Source organism: Lucilia sericata, unplaced genomic scaffold (assembly GCF_015586225.1).
Source record: "Lucilia sericata isolate MDLA Ls3-8-SP2 unplaced genomic scaffold, ASM1558622v1 Contig000012F_arrow, whole genome shotgun sequence".
Lineage (NCBI taxonomy): Eukaryota > Metazoa > Arthropoda > Insecta > Diptera > Calliphoridae > Lucilia > Lucilia sericata.
The window spans coordinates 888,468-909,956 of NW_023994051.1; the positions used below are offsets into that span (position 1 = coordinate 888,468).

General features: G+C 28.2%; 2 protein-coding genes across 3 annotated transcripts; both read left to right on the top strand.

The window, feature by feature from the left end:
- Positions 1-90: 90 nt before the first annotated feature.
- LOC119603995 (40S ribosomal protein S29) lies at positions 91-1,077 on the top strand. Its single transcript, XM_037956311.1, has 3 exons — positions 91-246; positions 693-792; positions 859-1,077. Exons 1-3 carry the CDS (start codon positions 185-187, stop codon positions 865-867), a joined length of 171 nt encoding a protein of 56 aa, XP_037812239.1. The 5' UTR covers positions 91-184; the 3' UTR covers positions 868-1,077.
- A 4,621-nt stretch (positions 1,078-5,698) lies between these two features.
- LOC119603979 (putative mediator of RNA polymerase II transcription subunit 29) lies at positions 5,699-19,306 on the top strand. Of its 2 annotated transcripts, none has more exons than XM_037956299.1 (5): positions 5,699-5,872; positions 7,005-7,913; positions 17,036-17,626; positions 17,689-17,883; positions 17,951-19,306. In XM_037956299.1, the coding sequence occupies exons 2-5, from the start codon at positions 7,037-7,039 to the stop codon at positions 18,166-18,168; spliced, it is 1,881 nt and encodes a 626-aa protein (XP_037812227.1). In that variant the 5' UTR covers positions 5,699-5,872; positions 7,005-7,036; the 3' UTR covers positions 18,169-19,306. The 2 variants fall into 2 exon arrangements, with proteins under 2 accessions (XP_037812227.1, XP_037812220.1); XM_037956292.1 differs by having other exon boundaries at positions 7,005-8,051; positions 17,951-18,914.
- Positions 19,307-21,489: the final 2,183 nt, after the last annotated feature.

Genomic DNA, 21,489 nt, shown 5'->3' on the forward strand with positions numbered 1-21,489 from the left:
TACAAATATGCCATAACAAATATTTGCTTGACATTAACATAATAAGGTACGAAATAATTTTAATACGAAAATAGACAAGCATGTTATTTTTAGTACTCTTTCTATACAACTATGTAAATATTATATCTCAACGGATGGCAGCCATCTTTTCTTTCTTTTGCTTTTACGAAGTTAAGTAGCCAACATGGGTTTTGCTAATCTTTGGTATTCGCATCCACGTAAATACGGCCAAGGCTCCAGATGCTGGTAAATATCAATTCTCCATTAAAATCCCTGTAAAATGATATATAAATGTTATGAATGCCGATTCCAAAAAATTTGAAAAATCCTAAAAAAAATGTTAGAAAAAAAGAAAGTGAGGTTATGTTTGGTACACAAATGTGTGTCTTGTATGCCTCAAATATTTTTCACTCATAATATTTATGCATCATTATTTTATATTAAAAAAAAGAAAAAGTAATACAAGCCCCCGGTTGAGTACGGAATTTGTGGTAAAATTATGTTGCAAATTCCTTAATTGAGGGTGGCAACAAAAAATTTCTGTAATTGCCGTCACAGTCTGAAATCAAGCATGTGCGATGATTTCATTTATTGGCGATGAGAAAGACAATTTAATTTAATTTCTAAAATCTTTTAAGAAATTTACTTGGAACGACATTAATTGACAAATAATTTATCTTAAAAAATTTTAGCCGTGCCTGCTCTAACCGTCATGGTTTGATCCGCAAATATGGCTTGAACATTTGCCGTCAATGCTTCAGAGAATACGCCAATGATATTGGCTTCAAGAAGGTAAGATTACTTGTAAAACATACATTTTTGAAAAATATAGTAATTTATTTTTGCTTTCATTTACAGTTGGATTAAATTCCTCCTTTTTGATGATGCCCACACCCCTGTGATTGACCTTTGAATGTTTCTGTAAAGCAATTTTGTTTACTGAAATTGATGGAATTGTTACCATCTGGAAGCAGGCTTTGCTACTTCAGGGGTTGTGTACTTTTTTCCTCATATTGTTGGAGAATCTCTTATTTGAGCTATCCAATGGTTAAATAAAAGTTTTTTTAATTTAAAAAATTTTGGTCTTTTTTATTTGAATCAAATAGTAAATTAAAAAGTGAATTTTTGCATATTTTTTTTATTAATATTGGCTTAGTGCAAGTTGTCAAGATACTGTGATGTGGTAACTAACTTCCTGTTAATGAAAACACTGGGTACATACATATATCAACAGTTGCATTTAGTCTATGTTGCAACAGTTTTATAGGCCTATTTTGGCTTATCCGTTGATGTATGTATGGTAACTCGTTGCATGATGCAGATGTTAAAAATGTATATGTATGTATGTGGTAAATTTTGATCAAAAGCTAAACATGTTTAATCGATTTGTAGGTTGATAAAGTAACAAAAAGATAGAGTTTCGGTTTACATTATTTTATATGATGTCGTTGCAATACATTGGTTTTATATACATACATAGGTAATAAAGTAACGTTTTTTGGTTTTCGTTATTCCGATATTCGCTTATGCAGGTTTTTTTAGTACCTCCATCGAGAGAATCCAACTTTTTTTGAAGTCCATTTTTTGTTGGGTTTTAAAAAATGTGGCCTATTGCAGTTTGTAGATCTAGATGTGTATATAACTATAATAACAGTTATTCAAAACGGATTTTTATTTGTTGTTGGACTTAAAAATGCAAATAAAAAGACAAACTCTTCTATTATTTAACAAGTATATATAGTTCTATATTCTGTACGAAAATAAGTGAGTTATTAAAAGCTGAGTCCATTTTTGACCGACACTTTATTTACGCTTTATTAACAAATTTTTGACTTAATTTTTCTTTTGGTAAAATTTCTTTCATTGATTTGTCGTCGAACTTAAAAAAGCGAATAAACTCTTTTATTATTTAAAAGTCTACACAATTCTGTATTCTGTACGTAAATGAGTAACAAAGGTAATTTTTATTATTCTTTTTTTGGTAAATTTTCTTTCACTAAAAATGATATATCGTTTCTTCCCAATGAGTTAATATTGGGAATGATAAGATTTTTATTTCAAAATAAAAAAACAATAAAATTTCCATCTCTAAGTCCTAAATACATATGGTCGCATTAAACGCTATCGGCCATATATAAAACTTTTTAAATCAAAAATCAAGCAAAAATCAGGCAAAACCCCACTCTGAATTCAAAAACAGACTAATAATAAACCTTATACCTGTAATTTAATCAAAATTTCGGATTTCATGAACGTAAGTTTTTATGTTAAAAGTAAGTCGCAATTTTTAATATAATTTGATCAAATTTGGCATATATTCTTCACTGGATCCCGTTGAAAATGGTTGAAATCGGTCCATTATTTCACTTAGCCTCCACCATATATGGCTTTTGAGCTCATATTTATGTTAAATATATACTTGTATCTGGCCCAAAATCGCAAACGGACCTATATAAAATTTTTTAAATTTTACAAGAGAAGAAAAAAAACTATATAAATTGGAAAGTTTGTTTCTATAATATTTAAATGTTTTTGTAGATAGGGCCTTTTGTTTTTTGTATACATCAGAATCAACAATAAAATCGATTTTGAATTTTAGGTTAGTTAGGCCGTTTGCGTTTCAGGTGATGATTTGTATATCTAATGTATTGCATCAAAACAAATGTCCACACGAATTGGACTCCTACGACCAACATTATCGATTTTATTGACAAAAAACAAAAGGCCCTATCTACAAATGCATTTGAATATTGAAGGTAAAAAGTCCAATTTATCCATTTTTATATAAGCCACTGTCAACTATGATAACAAATGATAGGTTTCACTATTAAATAATTTGTTTATTTACTACAAATAAATCACGTTGATAAAAACAAACTTTTCAATTAAAATAGTTTTTTGCTTTTCCTGTAAAATTTTAAAAATGTTAGATAGGGCCGTTTGCGTTTTAGGTGACGAAATACATGTTTGGGAAAATTTTTCCAAATTTTGAAATTTTAAAACCATTAAAATTAAAACTTATCGAATTTCAATTTCAAATTAAGAATTTTATACTTTGTTAAGAATATTTGTAATTTTTGTAAATTTTGAACTAGAAACGGTATTTTTTTAATTTAAATTTTTGTAAAAAATCATATCTTTGGCAATTCATTTTATTTGGTAGAAAATTTATTTTTTAAATAGTAGAAGAGTTTGTCTTTCTACACAAGTTTAAATTTTGAAGATTATTTAACACAATTTGGTATAGGTACATATAGTATTAAATTTTTGGTACTTCTAATCAATGAACTAAAAAACTTCGTCTATATTAGTAAGTTTGTTGTCTCAGGTTTAAGAAAATATAAATTTTTATAAAAAATCCAAATTTGGCAAAAGCCATTTTTGAAACGTATTCCAAAAGTTAACATCTATCACATATACAGGGCCGCCTTTCGAAATTCATTTTGAATGGAAAACACATGATTAGTCGGTGCATATACATGCATATTTACATACAGTGTCTCTCATAATTATTCGAATTTGGGTAAACTATAAAAAGAAACCATGTTTAATAATATATTTTGTGTGCAAAATAAATAAATTAATTTGTTATATTGTCTAGATAGTCGTTATGTTTGATATCACGCTTTTTAAAACTTGAAAAATTTGCATTGACTTAAATTAATTATGGATTTTTAAAAAAAAGTCCATGAAATTGCCTCTCAAAAGTATACGAATTTTTCCTGTATTTCATATTTGATCATATTATACGCAAAACAAATTTTAGAATCGAATGGTTTTTATGCGTAATATTGTTTTAAGGGGTTACTATCCATGGAAAGGATATATTTTTGGACCATTTGGTCCACAATTTTGGGGAATTTGTACCTTTTTTCAAGTAATATCATTAAAATGGCGATTTTTGGCCATAATTGTAAATTTTTCTCCTTATTTCCAGAGATAAAACAAAAATTTGATATTGGGACTTATAAGACCCCTTGAGGTATATAAAAATAATATTTTTTGTTACAAGAATCTGTATTTAAACGTTCCAAGATAAATTATTTGGATCATTCTTCTGTCGCTAATTCAATATATTGGAACTTAAGTCCATTTTTATAATACTAGGATCAACTATTTTCGGGGAAGTTTTCTGGTATATATTCTTTTAGATATCAGCTTTTATACATTTTAAGTTTTCAATGTGTTGTGGAAGTGTACAACTCCAAAACATGCCTCGAAGAAATACCATTCAAAATAGTAAAATCATTATTTTTAGATACCAATGGCCTCCATGCTGCATGGCACGATATCATTATGATCTAACTCAAAAATATTGATATATGTTTAAATATTATTTACTATGATCAAATTAAAACCAAAATTTTGGACTTACAGTGTTATTGTAACGGGCAACATAAGCGTGAAAGTTACGAGTAGTAAAAACTGAAATCTACTATATAGGATGACGTTTTATTAAGGCATGTTTTGGGGTTGTATACCGCTATAATATATTGAAAATTTAAAATATATTAGTGCCAATATGTACATGAATATACACTAGACAACTTTGTCGGAAAATATCGTCCCTAGAGAAACGAAAAGGGACTTATGATCCAGATAATTCAATTAGAAACTGAAAAACGATACCAAAAATACATCTTGGAACGTTTAAGTACAGATCCTTATAACAAAAAATATTATTTTTAGATACCCTATGGGTTCTATTAAATTCCAATATTAAATTTTAGTTTTATCTCTGGAAAAAGGGTGAAAACATTACAAATATAGCCAAAAATCGCCATTTTAATGATATTACATGAGAAGAGGGTACAAATCCCCCAAAATTGTGGACCAAATAGGTCAAAAATATATCCATGCGGTTGATAGTTACCCTTAAAACAATATTAAGCATAAAATCATGCGATTCTAGAATTTGTGTATCGTATAATATGATCAAATATGAAATACAGGAAAAATTCGTATACTTTTGTGAAGTAGTTTCATGGACTTTTTTTAAAAAAAGCACAACTAATTTAAGTAAATGTAAAGTTTTCAAGTTTTAAGGGGCGTGATATCAAATCTAAGGACTATCTAGACAATATAACAAATTAATTTATTTATTTTCCACACAAAATATATTATTAAATTTGGTTTTTTTCATAGTTTACCTAAATTCGAATACTTATGAGAGACACTGTATGTATAAGATGTTATGATTGTAAAATACATGTACATATATTTGGATGTACATACTTCAATTTACAAACAAATATTTAAGAATATATGAAACTTTATTTCATAATTTTTATGAAAATTATTATGTTATTAGTAAATTAACTACAAAAATAAATAAAAACCATATTACCACCAAAAGTTACTAAATAAAAGTTGTACTGAAAACTACCTACTTAAAATATATCTTTAATATGAAATTTAACGTAAAAATATTAAAGTTTAGGTTAGTACATTATAATAAAGTCCAATGCTTAAGTCACTATTAACACTCGATGAAGTGGATGAATAGAAGACACCGCTAAAATCAGGTTTATTTTAACTATTTATATGACTTACTGACTATTGCTCGTAAATGGTCTTGAGTATTTTAAAAAGTTTGCACTTTAAACTTCAATAGAGTAGAGTAGTAAGTAAGTAGTACATCATAGAGAGACAAAGAGAATTTCGATGAATAAATATGTACATATTTTTGAGCGTTGGTTGTTTAGATTTTTGAATGCATTACACACGGAATGGCATTTTAAAACTTATGGCCAAACTGCGAATCTGCACACTTCAAAGCGAGCTGTTGGGAGTTGAAATCGAATAACAGTCAGCTGTGTAACTTCGACGGTTGAGCACGCGCACTCCACTCCGTTTAATAGAAAATCAACAGGTGAATTTTAATCGTTATTGTTGCTGTGTGAATGCAAATATGGACTCGTATAGTGCAAAATAAAAGAAAGAAAAAAAAAAAAAAAAATAAACAAATAATACAAATGAATACTAACTAGATCAAACAACTTCTTATACTGTTCACAATTTTTGTTTTTATTTCAAGTCTCATTAATTATAACAAAATTTACCATAAAAGCGTTAAAAGAGATCAACAAACTTAGTAGATTGTTAAAAAATCTATTTACGAATATAAAAATAAAAACTTTGAATGTTAAATAAATGTTAAAAGCAAGATAAAATATACTTACAAATTTATAGTGTTTAATCAATAGCTTTAAGGTCAAACTGACCTACATAAGAAACTTTACAAATACAAAAGTTGTGTTTATAGTAGTAATAATTTTTAACTAAACAAAATTAATGTTTTTATAAAAAATTTTTGGCCAAAAATTTTACTATTTTGAAATGCATATTTTAAAAATAAGATATTTTTGCAGGCAGTTTTGTTCAAAATAGTGGAGAAATTTTATTAAGAATTTGATGTCTTAATGACTTAATGTTCTTTGGAATAATTGGAACATATTTATATTACATTTTTGTTTCAACGAGATATAAAACACAAAAATCGGTAAAACATTGGAAAGTTATTACAATTCCTCAAAAGAAGAAATATTAAAAAAAAATTAACATATTTTGGAAAATATTCTAATAAAACGATGTCAATATAATAAATATATTAGCATTAACTTAAATGTGAGTTTATATCTTCATTTGTTGTATAGTCCTAAATGGGAAACCCTTCAAAACTTTAGTTTCAAACTTTCAACAATTTTATTAAGCAAATTTTAAAATTTTGAGAAAATCTTCATGTGACATATGGACAATAAAGAAGTAAAGAAAATAGTAAAGAAATTAGGTCGATATCTCCCATAGATTAGCGGTACCTTCGCGTTGAATTTTGAGAATTTCAGAGAAAACTGTTTTAACTCATAAACTGTGAATTTTGGGAATTTTTCTTGAGACCATAGTGAAATATTTTTCCAACCGATTTAAATGAAACTTGAGAAAACATATATAAAAAACATATAAATTTTATAAAGTAACTAATTTCAAATTTAAATTAATAACAGATTCATGTGTTGATAAAAACTAAAAAAAAACTATGAAACTCTATAAAAGTTGGTTGTTGCCAGCAACATGTACCATCATTTTAGTTGTAACAACTTATGCAACATCAACAGAGGCAGCTAAACAAAAACAAGCGGAAGTGAATTTACAACAAGTTGCTGCTACTGCAGCTCCTTCAAGAGCATTAAAATATGGTGATAAGACAACTAAAAAACTACCAAATCAGGAAATACATTTGCTCCCCACATCTCCTACCTTAGTAGATAAACACATTTCCTCAAAACGGCCACGTTCCAGAGTAGAACGTATAGAATTGCCAACAAATCGAGCAAATGCACAAATATCCAGACGTTATGAAAGTGGATCACAACAAAATAAATTGATTGTGGAACACGATATACCAATTGTTCATAAAAGTCAGGAATTATTTAATAAGCCAATAACCCCAACAGCAGCGGGTCAACAACGGAATGCAATTTCCAATCGATCACGTTCTGCAAATACTCTCACAAAAACTCAACAGCAACTGCAACCCACACAATATTCCAATTTAAATGATCAAGTCGATAAAAGTATTACAACAACAAGAGTAATACACAATAGTCGTCAACATAAACCAACAACGACAACAACAACTTCACGTACTATACCATCAATAAATAATAATAACCAGCCCCCTTTATCATCACGTAATGCAAATGTTCAAACTCATCACTCAACGAGCAGCAGCAACTCAACATTTGTTAGTCATCATCATCATCATCGCGGCAACCCAAACAAAAACAATAACAATTTTAATAGCAAGTCTCAGCCATTGTTAGCTTCTTCCAATGCTGTCGCTATTACTAGTGGTGGTGGTGGCGATGGTCGTCTACATTCAAATATTGAAACTAGTTCAAAACGACAAAGAGGTAATGTAACAGAGAATCAAAATATTAGTAATGGCAATATTACGAGTAATCGTTTAAATATTCGAAAGTTTACATCAACATCCACAACATCACCATCAACCATCACTATCATCTCACCAACATCTACAACTACAACTAGTAAGTTGTTTTTGGTTTCATGTCATTCATAGAATATTTATCATAAGTGCTATAATTTATACCCTTTACAACTACTAGAAGTCGTAAAGATTTCATATTTTTTCGCAACGGATAATGAATCCACACACCCAACTTTTTGTATTGCAAAAATGTATAATAATATATTTATAAAAATTGAAAATTTTATTGTAAATTTTTATAAATTAATATTGTAATTCGTTTTGAGTATTTTAATAATTTTATAATTCACTTAATTTTATAATTTCTTAATTACTTTAACTTAATTTTGAATTGATTTAAAATTAGTTTTGCAAACAACTAAGTCATACATACATATGTACATATGTATGTACATAAGGATAAAACCATAATTAGGTAGCTAATAGTGTTCTAATATCAAAAACCGGTTTCTCGGGTCATTTTGATTTTCTAAAACCATTTTAAAAATTTACATGAATTTTTAATAGTATATTTAATTTACATGTTTTGGCACTAAAATTGGAAGAGGGTACAACCGCAGCCCCTGTCTTTACTTTTGCACCGTATAAATGTGCTGGATCAAACAATGACACCAAACAATTTCAAATTTTGTTAGAGTAAACATTGAAAACTTTAGAGCATTTGCGGCGTAAACTTTTGTAACGCTCGATAAAAAGTCATATATTTTTTCGACTTACTTTTTTATACTTTATGTGGAATGAGTAGGGCCGATTTGGAATTTTCATTTACTATACACATTTTCCTAAACGCCTAATAATTTTGAATAAAATAGCCAAGAATTTTTTAGTTTACCTCCATGTTAAAGTTGCAAGATTGTGACGTAGAAGGTTTTAAATAACTTTTCCATTCTTAACAAGTATGTATGTATAGTCGGGCATGAGCGACTATATGATACTCTACACCAGTAGGTATGTTAAAAATGTGGATTATTTTTTTAATAATGAAGCATTTAATTTGATTTTTACCCTAATTCCGGATTATTTTTAGTTATTGTTGATAAAGAGAAAGAGATTTTCTACAAGAGGGTTGTGGCCTCCGGTGGGTTAGTGTTCTAGTCTGGTAGACCGGAGGTGGTGGGTTCGATTCCCACCTGAGGTACTGGTTAAGGAGCGCACAACAGACCCGATAGTGGCCTAGGTGTATTTCTTCGGATTTGATTTGATGGGGTAAATTTATAATATCCTTATAAATTTTGAAAGAGGAATTTACGTCTACATCAAAGTTATATATGTGTTATTAGTGTTTATAAGTGAATTCTGACTCTCAATTCATTTTCTGAAGGGGAGTTTGTATGGGGGCTAGGGTTACATGAGGCGCGATCATTACAAGAAACGGCAGCGTCATTTAAACTTCTATAAAACTAAGTTTTGTTGACATACTAGAACATCTAACATAATTATGAGCTCAAGAGGCCTATCCAGGGAGTACGGTTGTATGGGGGCTAGGCGAAATAATGGACCGATTTCAACCAGAAAGTACTGAGCCGATTGGTATACTTTAAGATGGGTGTAGGGCCAATATTTTTTGGGTCATCACAAACTCACAACACTCCCGACTATAGTGGTGTAGGGTATAAAAAGGATATACATACATACATATTTTAAACTTTATTAACATTTTTATACCCTTCACCTTCGTGAGAAGGGTATATACATATAAGTTTGTCATTCCGTTTGCAATTTCCAAAATAAAATTTTCCGACCCCATAAAGTATATATATTCTGAATCCTTATAGATAGCTAGTCTGTCTATCTGTTGAAATCAGTTTTCTGAAGACCCCAGATATCTTCGGGATCCAAATCTTCAATAATTCTATCAGACATGCTTTCGAGAAGTTTCCTATTTAAAATCAGCAAAATCCGTTCATAAACAACGGACATATAAGCAAAAATGCGAGACAACCTCTGAAAATTTCATAAAAAATAAACAACAACAACACTGCTTATTCATTGTCTTTGTATTTTGTTTTTGTTTTTTTGAGTATTTCGTTTCGTATGTTTGGATGACAGTGTGTTTCATAGCCTTGTGTATATTGTTGTTGTTTCTTGGTACATTCAATTTCGTATGTTTGGATGACTGTGTGTATCATTGCCTTGTGTATATTGTTTTTGTTTTCTTGGTGTATTGAATTTCGTATGTTTGGATGTCTTTTTGGTTTCATTGCGTTGTGTATTTTTTTTTTTGTTTTTTTCTGTATTTCGTTTCGTATGTTTGGATGTCTGTTGGTTTTACTGCCTTGTGTATTTTTTTGTGTGTTTATTTCGTTTAGCGTTGTTGTTGTTCATTATGTTTTGCTATTGCTATAATAATGATATAGTCGGAAAAATGAAGTTTTAAATACACTATGGTGAAGGGTATGTATGATTCGGCACAGCCGAATATAGCACTCTTACTTGTTAAATGTAGGCTTTTATTTTATGAAATTTTTTCGATTTTAACTTAATTATATTATACTCGAATTGTTGCGGTTATCGTAACAGGTTCAAAATTCAGTAATAAGTTTTGAAAAAAACTAACAGAGCAAGTTAATTAAATGCTTGTAATGAAAACATCACAGTAAGTTTTCTTTTCATTTTATAATTTTTTCAAGTCCATATCTATAATAATTTGAAATTGCATAATTATGCGACAAATTTATGTAATAATTTCAAATGTTAATATAATAGTATACATATTGTGCAAAAAAATGTATGCATTTTCTAATTATGTACATAATTCTTTCCGCCTTTTATTTATGTGAAACCATATAACGTAAATAAATCAAATTTCCAAAACAAAAATATTCTCTATTATTTATCATTTTTGTGTTTGTTTACAAAAGCTGTTTTTGTACTATTTCGAAAAAATGAAACAATAAAAAATAAATAAATAATTAAACAAAATATATGAAAAAGAGAATGGTAAAATATGAGGAGGCCTACATGAAAGTGTATTACTTTTTTTACGTTCTATTAACTAAACGACTGCGATATAAACATTACAAACATTCAAAATAAAATTAAATTTAATTATTAAGTTGTATTAAATAATCAACTGGTTAGAGTTTAAATAAAGCATTCAAACCGTTCATTCAAGTTTTGTAATTTAGTTAGACATAATTTAAGCAGGCATTTAGTATTTTTATTGAAGAAAAAAAATAATAATAATGGTGGTAATAATAATAATCGTCTTAAAAAATGTATGAGCCGGTACCACTGTCTGTAAGTTAGGCCAATGTCATTTACATTTTAAAAAATTCATTGTGTTTTTTTTTTTGTAAACGATTTTCAAGCGCGAATATTTTTGTGACTGTGTCTAGTTGTGCACTTTAACGTATTCTTGCTCAATTCACAAGATTTTGATTTTTATCCATTGACATAACAGATTTGTTCTGGCCACAATGCTCTTGGCTTTGTCTGTTGTTTTAACCATTTATGCATTTGTTTGTTGTTCGTGTATGGAACGTACAAGTTTGTGTTTTACAACCGACTCATGACCACTTAAATTTTTGATATAACCATTTTTAAAGGTAAACAACTTTTATTGTTGTTATGCTGTTTTGTTATTGTATTGCTTGTAAAAGTGCATCTATCATGAAACATGAAACAGGCATCTATCATGAAACATGAAACAGGAGGTGCGTCTTAAAGCACAGTCACTTAAACAATTAAACAAACAGTTAGTAGTTGTCTTTATAAACCTCAATTCAGCCATAATAATATACATTAAAGTTTAATGTTCAAATTTATTGAACATTTGTGTTGCTTTGACAAAAGGTTGTAAAATGTTTATAGTTATTACTATTTGGAACATGTTGATTATATAAAGTGGATCCATTTCTTCGAAAACTTGTAGGTAATCTTTGCTAACTTATGCATAGTTTGCAAAAACCAGTTTCAAGGAGTAGTAATTAACATATTAAAGGGACCTGGTAATTTAAATGACATTGTCCTAGTACAAATTATAAAATTTTATATGATTATCAGATTTTCGTAATAAGATCTTTTTCATATCTCTATATATGAGTCAATAATTGACCGTACTCGTCAGTTTTCGAGAGAGTCATAAATTTCTAATGAAAATTATTTGTATTAAGTTTCTTTTAATAATACAATTTATAAACGATTGATTGAGGGTTTATGTAGGGGTTAAGGTCAAATATGGACCAATCCTTATAAAGATTGGTTCATAAAAAGTTCGTATAAATTTTTTTCACCCATTTGTATTTTAAAGAACGGATTTTGCCTTCCATTTGGGTTATATCGTTTTTCAATAGAGAGATATAGCGAGTTCGTCTTATAATCATTTGTGGTTGAGGGACCAATATTTTGATGTGGGTGTAAAAATAGTTTAACTATGAAAGTTTCAAAACTATTATTATTTCACATTTGGAACAAAGTTCCCAAAAAAGAGAAATACATAACAATGTTAAACTCGTTCATTGTCGTTTTTATTAAAAAAATACAACAAAAAAATTTATTACGAACATTTATGGCAGTAACTGTACTATATATTTAACATTTTTTCAATATGGTATTGATTTTTAATACATTTACATACATACATACATTCTCTATGGATACAGATTTAAATATTGAAACTAGTTCAAGTTCATCAGCATTATTTTTAAGATTTTTTTTTATAAGAATAAGAATTTTTAAGTATATTAATATATGCAAAATATAATAATAACGATTTTGGCCTTGGCTTTCTTGCATTTGGATAAATGATTTATTCAGGATCCAACAAATAATATTTTATGTAGACTGAATAAAAAACGGCTAATGATATAATAATTTCAGTTATTTACATTAAATAAATTTAGATAAAAATGTAAAAAAATTAAATTTTTTCCGAAAATTTTAAAAATTTTCAATATTTTTGATACATCATTTGAAACGCCTTTTATATGATATCAAAAATTTAAATTAAATATTGATCCCAAGATTAAAATTTTGACAAGGAAGGTTGGCAAATAGAAATTTCAAATTGTACAAATCTGCATTAAAAATTATACTTTTTGATTACAATTGTACCAAATACAATTCAAATTAACAGTTCATTTGTATTAGCCCATATATTAGTCTAGACTAATAGTCTAATAGGTCCTCAGATTGGTCAATGGACTAGAAAGTATATTGCCTTCATATAGACTAGACAATAGAGTAGTCTATAAACTAGATATAGGATAGTCTATCGACTAGACTCTAAAGACTAGATAATATATAGGATAGGAATAATCCAAAGACTAGTCCCTAGACTAATTAATAGTAATTATACTATTTCCATTCGCTTTCACATTAATTATTCGCTTTCGCATTTTCATTCGCTAAACTGGCATTCGCAACATCCATAACTTATAGATTACATCATAGAAAAGTCATTAGATTAGTCTAAAGTCTAGTAAAAAGTACTTTAAACGTCGATTCAAAAGATCATTAAAATTGTTTAAAATTTTCGCTTTCACATAAAAAAGAAATCCTAGAGAAGTACTCTCACTGTTAAAAGATATTATTGCTCACCTGGCTGAAATCTCTTCCATGTTTCTTAACAATTTTAGAGAATATAAATAATAATTGTATATTTCCTTTTCTGAAGTTTAGTAGATTATTTTACCGAAATTTGTGTCAGAAGTACCATTTCATTATTTCAATAAGGAAATAAAATTAAAATTGTACAAAATGGCTCATTGGTGTACTTTTGAGGATTGAATAGTACCAAAAAAGTACAATTGTATCAATATTGCCAACCCTGATAAGCGGTATATTAAAATGAACCAAAAACCTTATTTTTTTCATACCAACGGGGCCACCCTAATTAAAATATATCGGTAGTTCATTTAAGGTTCAAAATTTTTTTCAGGAATAAAGTCTCGGCCTGAGTTCAAGAGATTTAAATCAAACATTGCGTAAAAATTATACGCAAAATATAGAAATATATTATTAAATATATAAGTATCTCAATTCAAGAGCATTCAATCTATAATGATTATACATTAAAATCAAAAGAAGCTAAAAAATAAGTTTTTGCAGAGCATTGTATACATATATCATAAATTTAACCTTGACAAAGTTACTGTTAAGGTTAAATTAAAAATCTCTAACTTCTGTATTCATAAACGCTTAATACTCTTATTGATGGTTTATTATAAGAATTCTATAGAAAAATGTGCTTAATAAAACAAAAATAAACGATTAATAGCTTTATTAATAAGGGGGGAAGAGTTTTAATGATGATTTCAATTTATTTTAAAATAATTGCAGAGGATCACAGAGTATAAGACTGTAATGGACAATATTGGAAATTAAAAATTATGTATTTTAAATTTTGTAATCCTAATTTATAACTACAAATTTATACATATATTAAAGAAGTAATAGTTGATAATCTATAACAAACCTAAGGGGGGAAAAATTATTATAAAAATTTAAGTATAAAATTTTGATTTTATCAATTTAACTCAATTTAATAAAAAAATCTAATGGAAAATAATTCTTAAAATTATATAAAATTTCATAAAATTAGTTTTACGTCTTCTTTTGTCAAATTAGCATTAATTCTTTCGTAATTTTTTTTATTTTTTTTTTACTTTACAAATTTTTAATAAAACAATACACTTTATAGCCAATGAAGACAAAATTTTTAAAAATTATATAAAAGCAATTGAAAATTAAAAACAAAATATTTTTTCAAACTTAATGTAATTTGAATCTTTTGGGTAAATGAACCCTATGTTATGTAAATTTGAATGTACATATATTCTAAAACACGTTTATTCACATTCACTAACTATAATGAGAATTAGTATGTCAAAAGTGCAAAAGATTGTCACGTCATTTAAAAAAAAACTTCCTTATTTTTTGTTTCTTCGTAATACAAACTAAATTTGAACATGACGATAAAAACATTCACATTTAAAACATTTCGACCTGATGATCATGAACTTCATATACTTAATAATATACACCTGCTTAAAAATAATTAATTAAATTTTGTTACATGCAAAAATGCGAGCAAATAAATACAAACATGTTTAGTATTATGTACTTTGTTATAGAAAAGCGTTTTTTTTTTTGTGAATCACCGACATTAAAACTTTGGTAGATTTTGGACGTCAGCTCAACATTTATTTGCAAATTTACAAGTGTGCGAGTATTGAACATTAAATTCAAATACTTAAAATTATAAGCATGAAGTTAAACGAACTATGACTTGACTTAATGTGCATCATAGAGTTATAGATATACCAACCGAACCAATATTATAAAAACATTCAGTATTTATACCCTACACCACTATAATGGAGAGGGTATTATGCGTTTGTGCTAATGTTTGTAACACTCAAAAATATTGGTGATACACCCACCATAAAGTATATCAATCGCACTCAGAATCACTTTCTGAATCTTTTTAGAGATATCCGTCCGTCTGCCGGTCTGTGTGTGGATGTAAAGCTTGTGCGGACGCTACAGGTCGCAATTTTCTAGATTATATGATGAAATTTGGCACATATTCTTCTTTTTACCCAACGAATGCTATTGAAAATGACTTCAAGACCAAAATTCACTTATAAACACTAATAACAATGTGGACGTAAATTTTTCTACCAACATTTATGAGGATAGGCCCATATTTACCCTCAACCCATATAAGCCCTCTTGTAGAAAATCTCTCATATTCTTCTTTTTACCCAACGAATGCTATTGAAAATGACTTGAAGGCCAAAATTCACTTATAAACACTAATAACAATGTGGACGTAAATTTCTCTACCAACATTTATGAGGATATGCCCATATTTACCCTCACCGCCATATGAGACCTCTTGTAGAAAGTCTCTTTTTTGTCAACAATAAGTCAAAATATTCCGGAATTAAGGTAAAAATCAAATTTAATGCTTTATTATTTAAAAAATAATCCAAATTTTTTACATACTAACTTTTATAGGGTATCACATGGTCGTCCATGCTCGACTATACATTCATACTTGTTTCTGTTTTTTAATTTTTAACATCTTTTTGCTAAATATTCAAGTATTAACCAACCAACTCTACCCACTGTGTGAACTTATTTGGTCCACTTACATCAAAATTATCTAAAGTTTATGCATTCTATTGTTAGATTAAAATACATATACAGTGGAAATAGGTGTGAAATACTATAGTATATGTGTTGGTAATTGCATTATTATTGCATAATTATTTATGTCAGTGTTTTATTTCTGCAAGAAACCACGATCTGGTGTTAAGATTTCAAAAAAAAAAAAACTTCAACAAAATTTTATCATGAAACAATAAAAATTGTGTAAAATGTTGTTATTGTTTTAAAAATTATAATCTCAACTCTTGTTTTTGTCTTTTTTATTAATGAATGTTATTTTTTTTTAGATTGTAATTTATTCATAAATACAATTATTTTTAATTTAATTTAAAATTTACCATTTAAATACTGTTTATAAAGTACGTTTTCAATGTGTACATACACATAGTAATTTGGTTAAAACAGATATTTTGTAAAGCATTTAAATAAAAGTAATAATAGTATTTTTAAAATACTCTTAATTTGTTTAAAATAAGAGATCTTGCTAGAGTAATAATAGAGTAAAATAAACTAAATCACTCAAAAGTTGTGAGTGAAATCGTACAAACGAAACACAATTAAAACGGCTAACGTAAAAATGTTTTGTTAATTATATATTCTTAAAGTTGTGAAATAATATTACCGATTTTCAATACCAAAGAGAGATTCGGCACAGCCACTCTTGTTTTTTTTTTCTTTTTTTGTTAAGTTCTGAAATAATATTACCGATTTTCAATACCAAACAGAGATTCGGCACAGCCACTCTTGTTTTTTTTCTTTTTTTGTTAATTTAAACTTTCCTTATTATTAGATATAAACTTATGGCGATATATTATATTTTATCATTTAAGTTAAAACAATTTTAAATACAAAAATAAAAGTGTTAACATCAAATTAACTAATAAATTTTTTTTAATAATTTTCCAGCCACCCGACCATCATTTCAATTGCCCAACAACTTTAATATCTTTACACCAGAATTTTGGCAATTCTTAAATCCCAACACTAGTCCAGCGCCAAGAATTCGCACAACCATAAAGTCTACTACGACAACTACAACAAAGAAACCGCCCAAAAAATATAAACCTCCTACGCAAATAACAACCAAAGAGGAAAAACTTAGTCTGGTAAAACCAAAACAGACTACTCCCGCAAGAACCACTACTAGCACCAAAAAACCAGACTTAATTAATAATGAACATAATGAACATACAGCGAAAAGAGATGATGGACCATTTCGCATAGCCTTACCCACATTCAATATATTAAGTTCTAAACGTGAAACCTATAATGATGAAGGTGAAAAAGGTAAAAGAAATGTGGACAAGGAAGGTAATTTGCGTGAACGTTTCGATTGTCCACGTGAAAGTGAGGTACGTTTTCAGTTGTTTCCAAAAATTTGCAAAATAGATGAGGATTGTAAGGTGTGGAATCGAGAGGAAATATGTTGTGAAATTTTTGGAGCAAAAAGTTGTGTATCGGGTATACCGAAACCATTGGAAGAAACATCACATGCACGTTAGTTCAATAAAAATATTTATAAAAACTATTTTAAAGTATTTGTTTTTTTTTATTATTAGCTATATTGGGTGTCATACCCCGTAAATGCCCTAACAGACCTTTGGCGGAATTATGGTGGGAAGTTAAGGAATGTGAAACCGATATGGATTGTTGGCCAAGAGTTTGTTGTCCCGATGGTCGTAGACGCTATTGTCGTACTTCACAGCCCGAATTGAATACAGTACCAGTACCGGTACAAAGATCTTTTAATTACTGTGAGTCTGCAAACAATTTTACTTAATTTAATACAGCTAGATTATAATTTTTTCTATTTTCCTGTAGTATCGGAGTATTTGGAATGTACACCACCTCCACCACCCATCTTCGATTTACACCCAAAAGCTTGTACTTCTACTTTGGATTGTTTTCCTAATGTCTGCTGCCAAGAAGCCGGTCTACGTCATTGTCGACCACCCAAGAAATCTGTTTTAACCATGTTGGCTAATGTTTTCAATGTGGATTTCGTTAAACGTCTAACACAAAATATTGTCATTAAGTAAAGTTTTTAACAGTCTATGGAAATCGCCATATATTGTTTACAAGTAATTTTTGATGATTTTCCTAAAAAAACCCCTTACTAAGATTTTGGTGATATTTTATATGATATTTCGTTATTGTTAAAAGAAATATTTTAGTAAATATTTATTATTTTTCTTGTTATCATTACTACTAATTAGCACTATAGACAATGTTGTCGTTTCTTGCCTTTTGATTATTATCTATTTAAAATGTATATAAACATGTAGTATATAGTTTGTATCTTAGCACTGTAGTTTGGGAGTTCTTGCATTTAATTGATGTATCTTCATATATAGATACTTATGTATGTTCAGATATTCTATATAGATAGATATACCGTATGTAACATACTACATATAAATGTAAATATGTATGTATGTAGTACTAATGTATGTACAACTATCTATTAGTAAATATAAATGCACGAGAATCTTGTGTAATTGTTGATATATTGTAGGTTTTATATATTTTTTGTTGCATTATCAATTGTATTGTAAAATCATTTATTTAACATATCGAGGCATTATATTCAAAAAAGGCTAACTCAAAAAAGTCTAGTTTTCAGGAGAGCAAAAAACTGTTTGCGTAATATTGAACAAATATTAATAAATTAAAAATATGTTTATAATAATCTTAATTGTAATACATTCAGTTTATTATAGGATTTATTTTGAGTTAGCTTATTTTTTTCAATAAGAAAATTATAACATTAATAGGTAAAATAAATACATATAACTATACATATTTCCGAATTTTTTAAGCATATTCCTGTTCAGTATGTCATATGGGCAATTCCATACGCTTGTATGTGACATTCGCACGCCTTCAGAGTGGTATAGATTAGGAGTACTTGGAAAACAATTTTGTCATTCTGTTCCATTTAAAGAATACTATATTTGCAAAAGGAATCATCCCATTCGGAACCTTGTTTTTCAAAATATGGATTAAAATATGGCGATATCATACGTGACAAAAACGGAAGTGTTTTTAAAGTACATGTAAATATATACGAAAATCTGCGAATTCTGTAGGTGTATCTTTTTTGTTTTAATTTCTTACACTATGGGACATATTGTTCATTAGTAATCCATAATTTTTAAATAAAAAAAAAAATAATATAATTTTATAATGAACATTTTTAAATATCGTACGTGACACATCGTATGTGACAGATTTTTCTCCTGATTTTTTTTTTTGGTTATAAAATATATATTTTGGAAATATATACATACACACACTTCAACAAAGCAAAAGGAGTAGGAAAGTGCAGTCGGACATGGCCGACCTATATACATGTTTAAGCAATTTATAGATAAAAATAAAAAACTGGAGTTATATGGCGACTAGGGTCAAATATGGACCGATCCTCATAAAATTCTAGGGTGTGATTTTAATTCATATAAAACTTATTTGTGCCAAATTTTATAATAATACTAGTGATTAGAGGTGAGTTACGGACGTTTAATTGTTTTTCTGAAATTAAACTTTGAATGGAACTAGGGTCAAATGAGGTCCAATCGTTATGAAAATCGGCTTAAAGGTTTAGGCTTATAAACATTTCAGATCTGCCGATTTTTGAAGGGATAGTATTATAATTAACAGAATTATGAGCTAAAAAGTGATATTTTCGCGTCCGTTTGTATGGCAGCGAGGTGTAAAAATAGACCAATTTCAAAAATTTTCAACAGTCTTCGTCTTTGGTGCTACAAAAGATCATATACCAAATTTTGTTAAATTATCTTCAAAAATGCAGAAGTTATAAGGGTTTTATTTTTTCAGTCGTGGTTTACCTTTTCATGGAATTGCCCATATTTAATAATAATAATATATATATTTTTTTAATATTCTATTTTCAGATAGGTACAAAAAGCACTAAGTTAAATATTTTGATACCAAATATATACTAGACATGCAGAATGCATTGATGAATCATTTGTCATCAAAAACTCAATTTGGCCCAAGATTAAGTTAGCACTTTTTGATTATAGGTTGTCGATATGTAGTACTTTGAGTATTAGGAAAACCTACATTTATTTTATTGATTGGTTTAATTAGAGTATATTTATTACATTAAGAAATTTACTATTTTCTCAACAACCTAAGGTCAACAGAAATTAAAAAAATCAATATTCGACTTAACCTGAACCAATAACATTTTTAAAGAGAATACTCGGGAAGAATTTCTAGCGACTCTGATACCATTACATTTACATTTTCGATACCATTATTCTTAATTAGAATTATTATAGAAAAATTTCCACTAAATCAGCAATATGCGACTGTTTGTTGAAATTACATGTTCGAAGTTTTGAATAAATTTTAATTTTTTAAATTATAAAAGCACATTTAAAATATCTGTACTCAACTCTATATTGTGTTAATTTTTCATAAATATTGGATCAAAACTTTTGAAGATATTGAAATTTTTAAATGTATTTTAATATCGTTTTGTGTTGGTTTTTAAAACTTTAAAACGTTCTCCTGAAAAGTACAAAAAAAAAACATCTTATGAACTTTTGCCTTTTTACAACAGAATCATCTTTAATTTAACTCAAGGTCTCATTATGTATAAGTATATAATCTGAAAAAAATAAACCTACGCCGGTAAATGGCCTATTGTGCCTTTCTTTTATATAGTAATCAAAAGAAATATCGTCCAATGTTTAGAACAATGTAGAATTTTCCGATCTGGGTTCATGAAGGATATAGTATCTGATATAGTTAACATCGTTAGCAAGATATTTCCAGGGGATTTCATGTCAAGTGATTCAACATTTGATAATGGTGACTTCTTTTAGACACAATTTTTTTAACAAGATTCCTCACCCCAACTTTCTGAGTTATAGTGGGTCAAAAAGTGGATCAAAATAAACATAGGGGCAAATTTCATCCTAATCAGAAAACATCGGTTTCAAAAATTGGGTCACATGACATGAAATCCCCCATTTGTATCAAATTTCGGCAAAAGCCTGTCAATGTTAATGAATATGTCCAGCGTTTCACGGTCCTCTTCTCATGCTCTACATTCGTCTGAATCTTATCTACCATTTCATTATTCCAAGAGATTTTTTGAGATTCTTTCTTCAAAGTTTTTAATTTAATAAATATTTAAATCATGGTAGTAAATAATAAAAGTATTGATTCATAAAGACCTTAGTCCATAAATTGAGTAGCCTTCCAATATTCAAAAATTTTTCGATATATGCTTCAAAAATTCAGCACAACCAAATGTCACTCTCAGTTTAAAAAACTCAAATTTTCAGTTATGGCATTTTTTAAATTTTCAAGACCCAAAAATAAAA